The sequence below is a fragment of the Balaenoptera ricei genome, chromosome 12 (genome assembly GCF_028023285.1).
Source record: "Balaenoptera ricei isolate mBalRic1 chromosome 12, mBalRic1.hap2, whole genome shotgun sequence".
NCBI classification, from domain to species: Eukaryota; Metazoa; Chordata; class Mammalia; order Artiodactyla; family Balaenopteridae; genus Balaenoptera; species Balaenoptera ricei.
This window is the reverse complement of record NC_082650.1, coordinates 81,375,381-81,392,967: the sequence shown is the minus strand read 5'-3', so window position 1 is coordinate 81,392,967 and position 17,587 is coordinate 81,375,381. Positions and strand designations below refer to the sequence as shown.

The following is a 17,587-nucleotide window of genomic DNA, read 5'->3' as shown; positions in this document are numbered from 1 at the left end:
AGGCAAAGATCGAGAAGATGAAAGGACGTTTAACAAAGACGTAGAAGAATAAAAGAACAAACAAACAGAGATGAACAATACAGTAACTGAAATGAAAAATACACTAGAATAAATCAATAGCAGAATAACTGAGGCAGAAGAACGGATAAGTGACCTGGAAGACAGAATGGTGGAAATCACTGCTGCAGACAGAATAAAGAAAAAAGGATGAAAAGAAATGAAGATGGCCTAAGAGACCTCTGGGACAACATTAAACACAACAACATTCGTATTATAGGGGTCCCAGAAGGAGAAGAGAGAGAGAAAGGACCTGAGAAAATATTTGAAGAGATTATAGTCGAAAACTTCCCTAACATGGGAAAGGAAATAACCACCCAAGTCCAGGAAGTGCAGAGAGTCCCAGAAAGGATAAACCCAAGGAGAAACACGCCAAGACACATAGTAATGAAATTGGCAAAAATTAAAGACAAAAAAAAATTGTTGAAAGCAGCAAGAGAAAAACGACAAATAACATACAAGGGAACTCCCATAAGGTTTAACAACTGATTTCTCAGCAGAAACACTACAAGCGAGAAGGGAGTGGCATGACATATTTAAAGTGATGAAAGGGAAGAACCTACAACCAAGATTACTCTACCCGGCAAGGATCTCATTCAGATTCGATGGAGAAATCAAAAGCTTTACAGACAAGCAAAAGCTAAGAGAATTCAGCACCACCAAACCAGCTCTACAGCAAATGCTAAAGGAACTTCTCTAAGTGGGAAACACAAGAGAAGAAAAGGACCTACAAAAACAAACCCAAAACAATTAAGAAAATGGTAACAGAAACATACATATTGACAATTACCTTAAATGTGAATGGATTAAATGCTCCAACCAAAAGACACAGGCTTGCTGAATGGATACAATAACAAGACCCATATATATGCTGTCTACACGAGACCCACTTCAGACCTAGGGATACACACAGACTGAAAGTGAGGGGAAGGAAAAAGATATTCCATGCAAATGGAAATCAAAAAAAAGCTGGAGTAGCAATACTCATATCAAATAAAATAGACTAAGATAAAGAATGTTACAAGAGACACGGAAGGACACTACATGAAGATTAAGGGATCAGTCCAAGAAGAAGATACAACAATTATAAATATATATGCACCCAACATAGAGGCACCTCAATACATAAGGCAAATGCTAGAAGCTATACAAGAGGAAATCGACAGTAACACAATAATAGTGGGGGACTTTAACACCTCACTTACACCAGTGGACAGATCATCCAAACAGAAAATTAATAAGGAAACACAAGCTTTAAATGACACAACAGACCAGATAGATTTAATTGACATTTATAGGACATTCCATCCAAAAACAGCAGATTACACTTTCTTCTCTAATGCGCATGGAACATTCTCCAGGATAGATCACATCTTGGTTCACAAATCAAGCCTCAGTAAATTTAAGAAAGTTGAAATCATATCAAGCATCTTTTCTGTCCACAACGTTATTAGGTTAGAAATCAATTACAGGGAAAAAAACCCGTAAAAAACAAAACACATGGAGGCTAAACATTACGTTACTAAATAACCAGTAGGTCACTGAAGAAATCAAAGAAGAAATCAAAAAATACCTAGAGACAAATGACAATGAAAACACAACGATCCAAAACCTATGGGATGCAGCAAAAGCAGTTGTTAAGAGGGAAGTTTATAGCAATACAATCCTACCTCAAGAATCAACAAACATCTCAAATAAACAATCTAACCTTACACCTAAAGGAACTAGAGGAGGAAGAACAAACAAAACCCAAAATTAGTAGAAGGAAAGAAATCATAAAGATCAGAGCAGAAATTAATGAAATAGAAACAAAGAAAACAATAGCAAAGATCAATAACACTAAAAGCTGTTTCTTTGAGAAGATAAACAAAATTGAGAAACCTTTAGCCAGACTCACCAAGAAAAACAGGGAGGGGACTCAAATCAATAAAATTAGAAATGAAAAAGGAGAAGTTACAACAGACACGGCAGAAATACAAAGCATCCTAAGAGACTGCAACAAGCAACTCTATGCCAATAAAATGGACAGCCTGGAAGAAATGGACAAATTCTTAGAAAGGTATTACCTTCCAAGACTGAACCAGGAAGAAATAGAAAATATGAACAGACAAATCACAAGTAATGAAATTGAAACTGTGATTAAAAATCTTCCAACAAACAAAGGTCCAGGACCAGATGGCTTCACAGGTGAATTCTATCAAACATTTAGAGAAGAACTAACACCCATCCTTCTCAAACTCTTCCAAAAAAATTGCAGAGGAAGGAATACTCCCAAACTCATTTTATGAGGCCATCATCAACCTGATACCAAAACCAGACAAAGATACTTCAAAAAAAAGAAAATTACAGACCAATTTCACTGATGAATATAGATGCAAAAATCCTCAACAAAATGCTAGCAAACAGAATCCAACAACACATTAAAAGGACCATACACCAAGATCAAGTGAGATTTATTCCAGGGATGCAAGGATTCTTCAAAATACACAAATCAATCAATGTGATACACCATATTAACAAATTGAAGAATAAAAACCATATGATCATCTTAATAGATGCAGAAAAAGCTTTTGACAAAATTCAACACCCATTTATGATAAAAACTCTCCAGAAAGTGGACACAGAGGGAACCTACCTCAACAGAATAAAGGCCATATACGACAAGCCCACAGCAAACATCATTCTCAATGATGAATAACTGAAAGCATTTCCTCTAAGATCAGGCCCAAGACAAGGATGTCCACTCTCACCACTATTATTCAACATAGTTGTGGAAGTCCTAGCCACGGCAATCAGAGAAGAAAAAGAAATAAAAGGAATACAAATTGGAAAAGAAGAAGTAAGACTGTCACTGTTTGCAGATGACATGATACTATACATAGAGAATCCCAAAGATGCCACCAGAAAACTACTAGAGCTAATCAATGAATATGGTAAAGTTGCAGGATACAAAATTAATGCACCAAAATCGCTTGCATTCCTATACACTAATGGTGAAAAATCTGAAGGAGAAATCAAGGAAACACTCCCATTTACCACTGCAACAAAAAGAATAAAATACCTAGGAATAAACCTACCTAGGGAGACAAAAGACCTGTATGCAGAAAACTATAAGACACTGATGAAAGAAATTAGAGATGATACAAACAGATGGAGAGATATACCATGTTCTTGGATTGGAAAAATCACTATTGTGAAAACGCCTATCCTATCCAAAGCAATCTACAGATTCAGTGCAATCCCTATCAAATTACCGATGGCATTTTTTTACAGAACTAGAACAAACAATCTTAAAATTTGTATGGAGACACAAAAGACCCTGAATAGCCAAAGCAGTCTGGAGGGAAAAAAACAGAGCTGGAGGAATCAGACTCCCTGACTTCAGGCTATACTACAAAGCTACAGTAATCAAGACAATATGGTAGTGGCACAAAAACAGAAATACAGATCAATGGAACAGGATATTAAGCCCAGAGATAAACCCACGCACCTATGGTCAACTAATGTATGACAAAGGAGGCAAGGATATACAATGGAGAAAAGACAGCCTCTTCAATAAGTGGTGCTGGGAAAACTGGACAGCTACATGTAAAAGAATGAAATTAGAACACTCCCTAACACCATACACAAAAATAAACTCAAAATGGATTAGAGACCTAAATATAAGACCAGACACTATAAAACTCTTAGAGGAAAACATAGGAAGAACACTCTTTGACATAAATCACAGCAAGATCTTTTTTGATCCACCTCCTAGAGTAATGGAGGTAAAAACAAAAATACAAATGGGACCTAATGAAACTTAAAAGCTTTTGCACAGCAAAGGAAACCATAAACAAGACGAAAAGACAACACTCAGAATGGGAGAAAATATTTGCAAACGAATCAACAGACAAAGGATTAATCTCCAAAATATATAAACAGCTCATTCAGCTCAATATTAAAGAAACAAACACCCCAGTCCAAAAATGGGCAGAAGACGTAAATAGACATTTCTCCAAAGAAGACATACAGACGGCCATGAAGCACATGAAAAGATGCTCAGCATCACTAATTATTAGAGAAATGCAAATGAAAACTACAATGAGGTATCACCTCACGCCAGTTAGAATGGGCATCATCAGAAAATCTACAAACAACAAATGCTGGAGACGGTGTGGAGAAAAGGGAACCCCCTTGTACTGTTCGTGGGAATGTAAATTGATACAGCCACTATGGAGAACAGTATGGAGGTCCCTTAGAAAACTAAAAATAGAATTACCATATGACCCAGCAATCTCACTACTGCACATATACCCAGAGAAAACCATAATTCAAAAAGGCACATGCACCCCAATGTTCATTGCAGCAGTATTTACAATAGCCAGGACATGGAAGCAACCTAAATGCCCATCAACAGACGAATGGATAAAGAAGATGTGGAACATATACACAATGGAATATTACTCAGCCATAAAAAGGAACAAAATTGGGTCATTTGCAGAGACGTGGATGGATCTAGAGACTGTTATACAGCGTGAAGTAAGTTAGAAAGAGAAAAATAAAAAGCGTATATTAACGCATATATGTGGAATCTAGAAAAATGGCACAGATGAACCAGTTTGCAAGGCAGAAATAGAGACACGGATGTAGAGAACAAATGTATGGACACCAAGGGGGGAAGCGTAGGGGGCGTGCTGGTGGGATGAATTGGGAGATTGGGATGGACATATATACACTAATATGTATAAAATAGATAACTAATTTAAAAAATAAATAAGGAATCATACTAGGGACAAACCATATCTACCTGTGATGACATTTTAGTGTACTTGAAGAGATGCTATTTGATTTTACTTTTTCTTAATATATATATTCAAGTTTTCAAACTCTTTCTAACTATATGGGAGGGCGGGCATCAGTCAACAGAAATACCTAGATTAGTAAACTCTGCATCTACCCTCAAGAATCTCTCCCTTCCATTAGTGAGTCAATAATAAATTAAAAACAGTTTGATGACTGGTAATAGAAGCAAAGTGCGAGATAGCCCAGAATGGGGGTGATTTCCCATCCCTGGGGAGAGCAGCAAAGGGTTCACAGAGGATTTTGAAGCAGGGTTTGCAGAATCAGTCTGTCTCTGGGTTATAGTAGAAGCACACACCAGATGGTGGGAACACCTTTTGCAAATGCATGGTTGCCTGAATTAGTTTGGTGTGTTTTGGTAAACCATAAGTGGTTTAATATTGCTTGCATGTAAATATGAGTGAGGATGGAGGTGCAACTGGAATAGTGGCAGGAGTGTTTTGCGGGCCACGCTGAGGAACTGAGAGGACTCTATCACGTAAAGTAAGGGAAACCTTTGGAAGGTGTTATGGTTGTGATCAAACTAGTATTTTAGTGGGGTGATTCTCATGAGGGCCAGTCAGAGTATGGTCTAGAACAGGGTGGAACTAGAGACAGGTAGATCAGTTAGGCAAGCGTATTGCATTCATCAGTGCAAGAGGTGGTTATGGTGGAAGGAACTAAAGAAGGACAGACTCAGAGCTGGCGCCTAGATATTTGGTCAAGTACTATTCTGGATGCATCTGTCCGGGTGTTTATAGCTGAGATTAACATTGAATCAGCAGACTGAGCAAAGTGTGTTGCCCTCCCTGGCGTGGATGGGCCTCGTCCAGTCTCTTGACCTCCTGAGTAGAACAGAAATGCTGCCTGAGAGAGAAGTCCTCCTGCCTGACTGGTTCTGAGCTGGGATGTCTGTATTTTCCTGCCTTTGGACTCAAACTGAACTGAAACCTTGGCTCTTCTTGGGTCTGGAACCTGCTGAATTTCAGACGGGAACTCACACCATCAGCTCTCCTGGGGCTCCAGCTTGCTGACTGCAGATCTAGGAATTTCTCAGTTTCCATAATCACGTGAGCCAATTCCTCGTAATAAATTTACTTCCTTGTCTCTCTTTCTACCCTATTGGTTCTGTTTCTCTGGATTGTCCTGACGTACACACGTGCAGAAGGTAGAACCAACATAATGTGGCATTGCAGTGTGTGTGTGTAGGATAGGAAAAAGGGGGGGGTGAGGATGGTTCCTCTCCCCAGGCCTGGTGACTGGAGGAATAGTCCTGCTGTCAGCTGACACAGATAGTACGTAGGAGAAACATAAATTGTGTTGTTTGTGTGTGCAGAGTGTGAAGATGACTTGTTCAGTTTTACAAACATAGAGTTCATGGGGTTTGCAAGGTGTAAAGATGCATTTTAACCAGCTGGTTCTTTTATAAATGAAGCAGGAACTGTGGAAATGGATGAGAAAAGGCATGAAAAATTGATGTGGGTGTGAATATTTTGGGGGGACAGCAGAATATATATTTACTGTTCAAGGGTGAGCATTTCTAGGTCAGGATGTGTGGCCAGAGGGCACTGGCTCTGTTTTGTTAAGTGTGCTTGCGACCCACTCTGAAATGGTGAGTGGATTAAAGTGGAAGTTAACAACTGCAAGAAAATGGAAGAGTTAAGGGTCCAGTAAAGTGGAACAGAAGGTCTATGGGATCCAGTGTATGGGAGAGACTATAGGATATTTTAGGCAGAATCTGTAGTTTTAATTGCTATCTTATTTCATGTACTTTTGTATATGGTTTCACACTTCAGCATAATTTAGACTCTTGATATCTCTAATCATTTAATAATATAGATAATATTTGCATTTCATATGTACTGGACTGTGCTTGATCAGTTTGTGTGTGTGTGTGTAGTTTATTATCTCTTTTAAATCTAATAACACACGTGTTAATTAGATCATATCCAGTGACTTGGAGGGAAATTACAGTCCTCAGTCCCTTCAGCCCAATAAGAAGTTAAGAAAGAAGCATCATTTGACTTCTGCTTTACCTTTTAATCCCTCCTGGAACAACAGGAATTACAAAAAGTTGCAGGAGCATGGCTTCATTTTCTCTCCTGTCCTTTGGGTATGGTGCTTCATTAGCCATGCTTTGCGATTTATGTTGAGAAAAGTCATCCAAGCAAATGAGTGAAATCTGATTGTGGTTATGTAAGATTCATTTAAAGAGACAGGGATCTTTTCTGTTTCCATGCTCTGTGTTACCCAAATAAGGGTGGATATTTAAAAATCTAGTTTTATGAATAAATATTTCATTTATGACTATTGCAAGATTATAACCTGTTAATATATTCAGTATCACTGAAAATGTTTAATCCTCTCTAGGAAAGCTTTTTCCCCCTGTTTGTCTTTTCCATTTTATAAGAATATATACAATAGGAACATTTGCCCACTATTATTTACTTTATTTAGTAGGCAGTGAGGGGTTTCCAACCTGAAAGTGTTGGTTTCCAGTGCTAATGCTGTTTGCATTCTACACAGTTTCATCACTGAGGACAAATAGAAGAGGAAATTAATTGGTTATTGGTTACCAGAAGTAGTAGATACTATAAAAAGTAAATTATTGGCTTTTTGTTAGCAAGTACTCTGAGACATTATCAGTTATTATTGGAATAACCATATTCTTTCTGTCTGCCTTTCTATCTATTCTGTTTGATTTCTCTTATCTGTGTATGTAATTGTCACGGTTTGGGGTAAGATCGTGGTGCACCGTGAATATTGAGGGGTGAGAGGAGGTCTGTCTCAGCCAGCAGCAGGTTGTTGCCCTAAGCGTTTCCCCTGATAAGGTGTCTTCTACAGATGATGACATTACTCAGTGAGGGGACCACAAAGATGACAGGAGACAGGACTTCTGCCATTCAGGAGCTCAGAAACAAGTGGATAACATATAGAAATTGATGGGGACTTCCCTGGTGGCACAGTGGTTAAGAATCCGCCTGCCAATGCAGGAGACACAGGTTCGAGCCCTGGTCCGGGAAGATCCCACCTGCCACGGAGCAACTAAGCCCGTGCGCCACAACTACTGAGCCTGCGCTCTAGAGCCCGCGAGCCACAACTACTGAGCCCGTGTGCCACAACTACTGAAGCCCGCGTGCCCAGAGGCCTGTGCTCCACAACAAGAGAAGCCACCGCAGTGAGAAGCCCGCGCACCGCAACGAAGAGTAGCGCCCGCTCACCACAACTAGAGAAAGCCCGCATGCAGCAACGAAGGAAGACCCAATGCAGCCAAAAATACATAAATAAATAAATTTATAAAAAAAGAAATTGATGTATGCCATAGTGGAAATGTACAGAAGCTGGTATGGAAACACACAGGCCTCTTTGCCGTGGTTGGAAGGCCTTGAAACAGAAGGCTTGGTTTTCCTTGCTCACTGTGTGGCTTTTCTCAGACCTCTTCATCAAGTTGAGCCTGTGTTTATGTCCTTTTTGGTAAATTAGGGATAACAGCATACTTTCCAGGTTTCCTCTGAACAACTGAATTATTCCCTGGAGCTACTTTGTAAGGTGAAATGTGAATATAGATTCTTTTCTTCGATTTGGTAGCATGACTTTGATACTGTGAGCCTCGTTGTGTAACACCTCCTTGTGGTCCTCTCCTGTGGAGCCCTGAGCTCCTTTAGGGCGCTGACAGGCTGCTCTGCATGTGGTCTCCACATTGTCATCCTCAGCGTATGGCCTTATCACTCGTTTCTGAGGACACAGAAACAAACCAGAGAGGAAGAATGGTACTTGGTTTTGTGTATTCCTATCACCAGAGCCCATGCGTGGTTAGAACTACTGCCTTCAGATTTGCACCTGTGAGCACCTGGAGATGAGATGGCATGATTATTACTTGCCCAAAGGCACACCAGTGAGGAGTGAGTGAGAAGCGGAAACAAGAAAGCAGCTTTTGCTTCCCAACTTAGTTGTTGGGAGAATTCATTTTATGAGTCTTCCCTGAAATCATCACCTGTGAAGTTCAGCTTACTTTGCTGGAAAATTGAGTAGGTTAATAAAATATTTAAACTTATGTTCACTTTCTTAGTGGAGAACCTTTTTGAATTTTGTGAAAGAAATATGTAATCTACCTGAATAATTACCGTAGTACCCCCTGTTTTACTTGTGTGCAGAGTGAGATGGATGTCTTGAGAAGTTATTTCAAGTGTTTTTCCTTGCTCCTAAGAAAAAGAAAGTGTCTGTTGGCTTACAATGAACATGTCTGCCTGTTTTAATATAGAAATAGCCACATGTCGTTAAACTTGTTGCTGACGGTCCACTGCTCTGGGTACCACCACATTTGGGAATTTGTTGCATCACCTCCCTAATTTGGAGTACAGATACTGTAGTGATAATTCCCAAGCACATATTTGCACATTTGTAGTGGTCATAGTAGACGCTTGTTAAATGAATGCACGCTAAATTAAAGCTTAATCCTCTGATTCTGCCTCATCAGCTTCTCATTTTACTGAAGGAAAAAAGAGCAGTAAATTAGATAGATTTCCAATTTATGGCGGGGCAGGGAGAGGATGTTGCTTTTGCCATTGTTCTTATGTCCTGTTCAACTAGTGTCCCCCATCTCCAACTTAAAAACAATTTTAAAAAGACTGTTGGGTGAGATCTCCTTTAACTTCCTATGTGCCAGGGGTATTTTTACATCCCTGTACATCCTCATCCTATTTCCTTCAGCCTGGGGGGGGGGGGAAAAACGCATCAGTAAGTGCAGCTCATCCACTGGTCCTCGACTCCGTCTCCTTCCGCCTGCTCCCGAGTCATGCCCCACCTATTTTCTCTCCTGCCTCCAGCTTTTGCTTCTCCAGCTTTTTTCTTCATAATCTATAATTGCTCGTGTTTCTCCCAGTGTGTCCGGCCATGTTTGCCTGCAGTTACTCTCTGTGTTAAGCTGTCCCGATCCAGGTCCTCAGAAGCCTTCTCCCCTCTTCACTGTCTTTGTGACTTTCCCCATCACTCTTCGGTCCGCTCACTGTGGCTTCTGCCCACCACCCCGACTGACCGAAGCTGCTTTGGACACGATCGCTGGTGATTTTCTAGCTGGTAGTTCCGACATGTTTTTTTAGCTCTTTATTTTATTGGACTTCCCTCCTGCGTGTAATTCTCCTTGAAACTATTCCCTAGCCGTTCATGACACTGTTGTTTTTATTCTTCTTGTACCTCTTTAATTGTTCCTGCTCTGTCTCCCTGATGATTGTCTTTTCTCTACTCAGCCCTCAGGTTGATGCTTCTCAGGGTCCCTCTTGGAGCCTCCGCTCTGGTCACTGCTCATCCTCTCCCCGAGTGGTCATTACCACTTTCATCCTTCCAGATCCCACCTGCACACTGATGACTCCTAAAATGTAGTTTCAGTCTAGACCTTTTCCCCATCCTTTGGCTCATGGTGGCCAATTTCCAGGTGAATATCTTCACCTAGATTTCCTCTGGTTGCTTCCAAGTTTACATGACCAAGACTAGCTTCTCTTTGTTTCTCCAAAGCCATTTTTCTGTTTGTATTTTTACTGATCAGTGGGTAGCACCGTCGTCCACCCGGTCACCTAATTCAGAATCACGGGATGCATTTATTCCCACTCTACTCTAATGCCTGTCAGTCAGTCAGCTGGCTTCCCTTTGTGTTTCCTTTCCAGTCTTCCACTGTAACTGCTTGTTTCATTTCTCTCATCACTTGATATCAGGACTGATAGGGGTGACTCTGAACTAATCTTTCAGTGTCTCATTGGGTCCTTCTCCAGTGTGCCCTTCACAAAGCCCATAGAGTGACCTGTGAAATGAAAATACGACCATTTCACTTTCCTGCGTTACACTGTTTATTGTCCTATTCCTTCTTCCACTGCTGACATCAGTATTTCTCAAACACGGTTGCATAGATATATGCATGTGCTGTAGAACATTCAGTGAGAATGTTGTGTGTACGTTTTACTGATAATCATTTTACAAACAACAGCCTTTTTGTGTTTACGATGGCATCTCTGTCACAGAATGACCTAAAGTTACTAAGTTAAGCCTGAACTGCAGTATGTCTCAGCTGATGTCAGAAAATTCTGGTGGTTATATATATAGTTTCAAGGATCTGTGACATACGCACACACACACACGCACATATATATATATATGTATACACATAGATATAGATAGATATACTTGAATAATTATAAATAAGTACACATACATATATACATTGTTTATATATTTATTTTTGTATATTAGGTATATGTGTGGGTATATAGATAATTTTTCCAAATTACACTCACTCTACATATAAATTCTGAGGTCCCCAATATCTCTTTTAAGATCTTTTGTGACCAGCCTCTACGTATTTCTCCAACTTAATATCTTGCCTTATATTTTCTGTAAAAGGAACATGAAACTACTGGTGGGTCCTTATATATACAGTACTTTTCTTTTCCTTCTTAAGTTGTGCTTTTGTGCGTACCCTTTGGTAGATGGAATTCTCTTCTCTTCCTCCATTCCCTCAACTTTTAAACTTGGAATTCTTGCTTATGTGTTATAAATCAGTTCTACCATCACTTCTTCCAGGAGGCATTGATCTAACTGGGGTGGGCTGTTCAGTGTTCCTCCTATTTTCATAGTGCCCTGAGCATATCTCTATCTTACATACACCTGTTGTTTTGCAGGTACCTGTTGGAATCTATACCAGACAGTGACCTCCTTCAGGTTTCGTGGTCTCTCCTCTGTATCTTTCAAGCATGGCCTTGACTGGGAGATAGTGACTTGACAAAACATGGGTGAATCATCTGTGCTTTCTACCAGATAAAGACCTTGTCTGCAGTCAGTCTAAGCAATTTCATTCACAGTTTCTCCTCTATCAATTTTTATACTACTGCTTTTCAAATGTTTAATGCATATTTCATGCTTCATTTAGTATTTTAAGTTAGAAAAATCAATGTCTAGTTTTAATATGAAGAAATGTTAGGGACTCCCCTGGTGGCCCAATGGTTAAGACTGTGCTTCCAAAGCAGGGGACGCAGGTTCGATCCCTGGTTGGGGAACTAAGATCCCACATGCTGTGTGGTGCAGCAAAAAAAAAAAAAAAAAGAAATATTAGATACAGAAAGATAACACTTCTGTTCCTTTCTCTTTCAGGAGGTCCATCTTCCCAGTTGCAGGCTCAGGAACCTAGAAGTTCTGAAAACACTTGGACTCTGCTGGAAGATTCTGGGTGCGGTTTATCAAACGATCAGAGAACTGAACCTTCAGAGATGACCGAGCGTCCTGGGGAGAGCTGCATCTCCACCCCCTTCCCACCGCTGCCCATTGTGAACAGACCTTGTGCTCCTCTGGAAAAGCCTCTGTCTTCTCACATGCAGTTCTTGCAACATCTGCTTGGGCTGAAGACCTTGACCGAGTCAGAGAGTCTGAAAACTGACTTAAGCCACTTTGAAAACGCCTCTTCCACGGTATCCGATTCTGTTTTTCAGTTGCTGGATGGCTTGATCACTTTTTACCGAGAACCCAAACTTCCTTGTTCAAGCTTTTGGATCAAAGCTGTGGAAACTTTAGCTAGACTGATCAATGATTGTAACTTATATAATCATATTCTTAAAAAGTGTTCCAAGAAGCTGGAAGAATTTGAGAAGACCCTGCTACAGGTTATTTTAAGGAACAGCCATATCAATCGGGTAAGTAATACATCTTTTCTATGTATGAAATACCATGTCAGTAGTTTGGGTGAGCACGCCCACTGGGTAGTGCCTGTTGTGGTGCCTTGGCCTCGTGGCTCAGTCTCCAGTTGGACCTTGTTTTGCAGCCATCTGGAGTTCTGACCCAGCAACATCTGCTTGGGTCCTCACGATCCAGCTGTGGCCTCTGATGCCACAGCTTTGTTCTCTCCATAGATGCCTATGCTTTCAAGCTTATGCTTCTCCACTTGGAGTTACCTTCCCTGTTTTTCTTATTGGTATCTTTGGATACTTCTCTTTTTAAAAAAATATATATATATTATTTATTTATTTATTTTTGGCCGTGTTGGGTCTTCGTTGCTGCGCGCGGTCTTTCTCTAGTTGCGGCGAGCGGGGGCTACTCTTCGTTGCAGTGCGTGGGCTTCTCATTGCCGTGGCTTCTCTCATTGTGGAGCACGGGCTCTAGGCATGTGGGCTTCAGTAGTTGTGGCACGCGGGCTCAGTAGTTGTGGCTCACGGGCTCTAGAGCGCAAGCTCAGTAGTTGTGGCTCATGGGCTCTAGAGCGCAGGCTCAGTAGTTGTGGCACATGGGCTTAGTTGCTCTGCAGCATGTGGGATCTTCCCACACCAGGGATCGAACCCATGTCCCCTGCATTGGCAGGCAGATTCTCAACCACTGCACCACCAAGGAAGCCCTGGATACTTCTCTTTTGTTTTCCCCTGCCTACATTTACTTCCTATTGCTCAAAAAGTCTCAATGCTTTTCAAAACACCACTTATACTTATGGTTTTCCAATCTGTAACGTCTATGACCATTAAATTCCTCAGGATGGATTACCTGTACTGTATTGAGTTTGTTCTTTTTCTGGCATTGACTAGCAGATGCCTGGAGGTCAAAGACTGTTTTTCTCTTCTGTTAGAATTTCCCTTGTAAGTGGCATAATACCCCATGGACCCACTGCAGATGTGGGTTAATTGAATACATTGGCTGAGGAACAAATACTATATGGCATTGCTTTGGTTTTTGTTTTTCTTATTTACTTAACATGGCTTAGAAAAGTTGACTCGGGGATTCTTTTCTTGCAGGTGACATTGAAGTAACCTGAAGTTGTTTTGTTGTTTGGCTCTTGAGACATAATGGAGAGTTTCTTTTTGGTATTACTTTCTATCTCCTTCACTGTCTGATCCTTTGGGATGGTTGTAAATGCCTTCATATTTTAATCTTTTTTAATTGACTACTAAAAATATCAGAGGAGACTAAAAGGTCCATTTAACTTATTTACTACATTTCATTGGGTAAAGGTTCACAAGGTTGTTGGACCTTGTTTTTTCTGATACCTCTCTGTCTCGTGTTTGTTCCCAGTGTCATTATCTAATGCTCAGAGTTTTTGTACAATATCGGCTTTACCTGAATTTTCAAAGCTCTGACAAAATTGAACTAATAAGCTAATTTGTTGCACATCCATCTCTTCTTCCCTTCTCTATTAAGGTATGATTTGATCAGTATTATAGAAAACTTTACAATTAAGCTTTTGGCATTTTGAAAGATACTGAATTTTCTGTCTAGGAAACTGAAATTTTTTTTTTACCTAATATGGTCAATCAGGAATTAAATATCAGATTTTCCATGGTATCTATCTGAGATATATAATCAGCTTCTCAGCCATCAATAAATACCTCAAATACTTAATATTCCTAAATCTGTTTTTTTGCATATGTTTGCTTTCTTCTTTTAAAACTACTTTAAGCAGGTTTTGTGTGACTTGGAGCCTTCCAGATACTAGCATTCATATTCCTTATCAGTTACCAGATGATGCAAATATTTTTTCAGTCTAGTCTTTCTCTCACTGAAGGATTGGCTTACACAAGAGTAGAGTTGGGAACTGTATGTATAGAAGAAACTTGTGATGGTACAGGTGGGTCTGAAGTGTATTTTCATGCCATCTATCATGGTACAAGCCATTGTTGAATAGTTGGTCAGCAGTGGAAGAATGAGTGAATGAGCGGCTTTGTTGTTTAGCCAATATCTATCTGTTATCTTAGTCCTGTGTCTGTCTGGGAAGGTTAAGCTGTCCTCTGCTTGCAGTTACCTCTACTTTTCTTGGAGAGGTCATTGTTGCCATTTAGAGAAAGTAGCATCATAAAATTGCTCACTGCATTCACAGTTAGGATGATGGTTCATAAATAAGTTTTAATGACTTTATCTCTGGGGATTTTTCTTCTCCCCAGCAAAAGCATCTTAGACTAAATCATTCAAACTTTTGTCGTTATTACTACCATCATTATTATTATTACCATTGTCATCTTGTTCCAGATATGTTCACAAAACTTCTTTAGTAGAAAAATTGACTAACAGTTACTCTTCATAAATGCTTTTCTGTGTTTTTTTAGCTTTCCTTGAATAATAAACAAAATCTCAAGAAAGAATATATTCTGACATGAAATATAGGATAGCTCCTACTATTATATTTTTTATTGATACTATTCTTGATTTATTAAAACAAAATATCCAGTTTAGGGGAAAAAAGTACTTCTTTTGAAAAACCTTGTTCCCAGAGATTGGAAGTGTTTAATTAAATTATACTGGTTAAAACCGTGAGCCCTGCTATTGATTTCATTAAAGTGAACCTATGTTTGTGCAATGTGATAGGAAAAGGTGTGGTATGAATACTTTAATATTCTGACTGAGGGATTTCATGTATCTATAATTCATGTACAGTCAGGTTTTAAATAAAATATAAATATTCAACAACATGTTCTCAACACATTCAGTAGTAAAATTATTCTGACCATAACTTAGTCTTTCTTTAATGATACCAATAAGAACTTGGTATCTTTCAAAATCTTGAGGTCATCATGGTGAATATCAGTTATATTAGAGCTGTATATACATATATATATATATATATATATATATATATATACACACATATGTTCAAGAAATAGGAGATTGAAATGAGATATCTTAGAAATTATTTTGAGTAATTCTCTGATATTAGCTTGGTTGAAATTATTACTAAGTTTAGGGGAAAATATATGATTTGTGATTTTTTTAGATTTGGATAAATCCTATTTATTTTTGTGCTTTTTTTTAAGGAACTTTATATTATGTTTATTTAATAACAAATTTTTTAGGAATTGTTATCTTAGTTCCATGTCTGTATTATATTTTTAGGATAACCATTAGGTAGGACTTGAAGGTATAATCTATAGTGTGACATTTGACAGGCATGGAAGATATATGTCTTGAAACCAGATGGGTTCCAGGGGTCTGCACTGGGCCTGTTCTAGGGGTCCTGGGATGCAATGGTGACTTAACTTGGGTTGAACTGTCTTCTACTTACAGGCTCCAGTATGGCACCTTCCTCATTCCTCTGGGTACTTGCTTGGGGTCAGGAAGGTTTCCCTTTGAGTTATTTAATGCCCTTTGTTTGACTGACAAACTGACCTTTCCTATACTTCCAGACTTCAAAATGTGTTTATTTCTATGATTAGAAACAGCATGAGCTAATCCTAGCATTGTATGGCCACCTATTTCTACTGTCATGGAAGTTTAACACTAGAATGCTTATAGTTTTATTTAGATTTTGCAATGGTATCTTTGTCTTAAATTTTCATTTGTTTTAAAGAGATGGGAATGATTATATTAAGTTAAATATCAAAACCTATAGTTATCATTGAGCTTTTTAGATATTTAGCATACATTGCTAAATCTTAGAGACATAATAATGAGTTACTTAGAACACATATTCTTCAGATTTCTTATTTTTTTAAACCATAAAACAACTCTTGGACATACTAGTTGTGAAATTGAAAAAAAATACTGATTATCAAACAGACATTAAATTAGAATCTTTTGTATGTATGGTAAGCAGAATAATGGTCCCCCAGAGATGTCCACATCCTGATCCCTGGAGCTTGTGAATATGTTACCTTACATGACAGCAGGTGGGTGGGATTTCAGGTTGCTTATCAGCTGACCCTGGGATGTGGTTTTCCTGGATTACCCACCTGGGCCCAGTACCCACAAGGGTGATTGTCAGTGGAAGAGGGTGGCAGGAGAGTCAGTGTCCAAATCAGAGAGAATTTTGAAGATGCTATGCTTCTTGCTGTAGAGATGCAGGAAGGGGCCGAGAGCCAAGAAATGCAGGCTGGAGAAAGCAGGGAAATGGGCTCCGCAAAGATCGCAGGCCTGCCAGCCCCTTCCCTTTGGCCCAGTGAGACCCCTTCAGACTTCTGACCCCCAGAACTGTAACGGAATAAATGTATGTTCTTTTAAGCCACTAAATTTGTGGTGGTTTGATACAGCAGCAACAGGATGTAATAAGCTGTGCTTCCCATTTTTATACGGTAACTCTGTGAGATACGTGTGGTTGCCATTCTTATTTCCATTTGAGAGACAGGAAAGCTGAGGCTGAGAAAACTAGTGAGCGGTGCTGTGCGCACTAGCCCCTCGAACGCGCATGGCACATGGCTGTGCTTGCTCGCTCCCTTCTCTCTCCTCACGGTCCTCAGATCCGGAGGACTGACCCAGATGTCTGCAGGTGTCACCTACAGAGTCCTCTTCCCACCTGCTGCCGGCTCCCTGATGCTCATCCCTTCCTGCCAGAGTCCTGACTCGTCTGACCCTCGTGTGATCCCCCCCGCCTCACGGCTGGGAATCCGGCGGTGACCCCGCTGGATGCGTGAGGAGGCACATTCCTCATCGCAGCCCGTGGGGCTCTTTCCTACGGCCTCATCCAGCCTCTTTGGCCTTACCTGTCTCCATTCCATCCTAAACCTTCTTCACCCGGTCAGGCGGACGTGTCTGTGGTTGTCCGAGGGCTTGCTGTTCTGTCCCCGCCCTCTGTGCTGCAGGACCTGCCAGGCCCTTCTGCTGTCCAGCCAGTTCCACCCGGCTTTCCAGACGGGGCTTGAGGATCAGCTCCCTGGAGAAGCTTCCCTCGTCCCCTGCCTCCGTCTCCCTTTCCTTTGGCTGATTAAATACGCTTCCCGTGAATTCACCGCAGCACACGTCTCACCGTGCAGGGGCTCCT

At 40.2% G+C, this 17,587-nt stretch overlaps 1 protein-coding gene across 2 annotated transcripts in view; it reads left to right on the top strand.

The window, feature by feature from the left end:
- Positions 1-17,587, top strand: part of MEI4 (meiotic double-stranded break formation protein 4) — a 236,388-nt gene that overhangs the window by 64,478 nt on the left and 154,323 nt on the right. For both annotated transcript variants that reach the window (XM_059942101.1, XM_059942100.1), the window contains exon 3: positions 12,016-12,551. In XM_059942101.1, the coding sequence (XP_059798084.1) occupies positions 12,016-12,551 (536 nt within the window). The remainder of the gene's footprint in view (positions 1-12,015; positions 12,552-17,587) is intronic.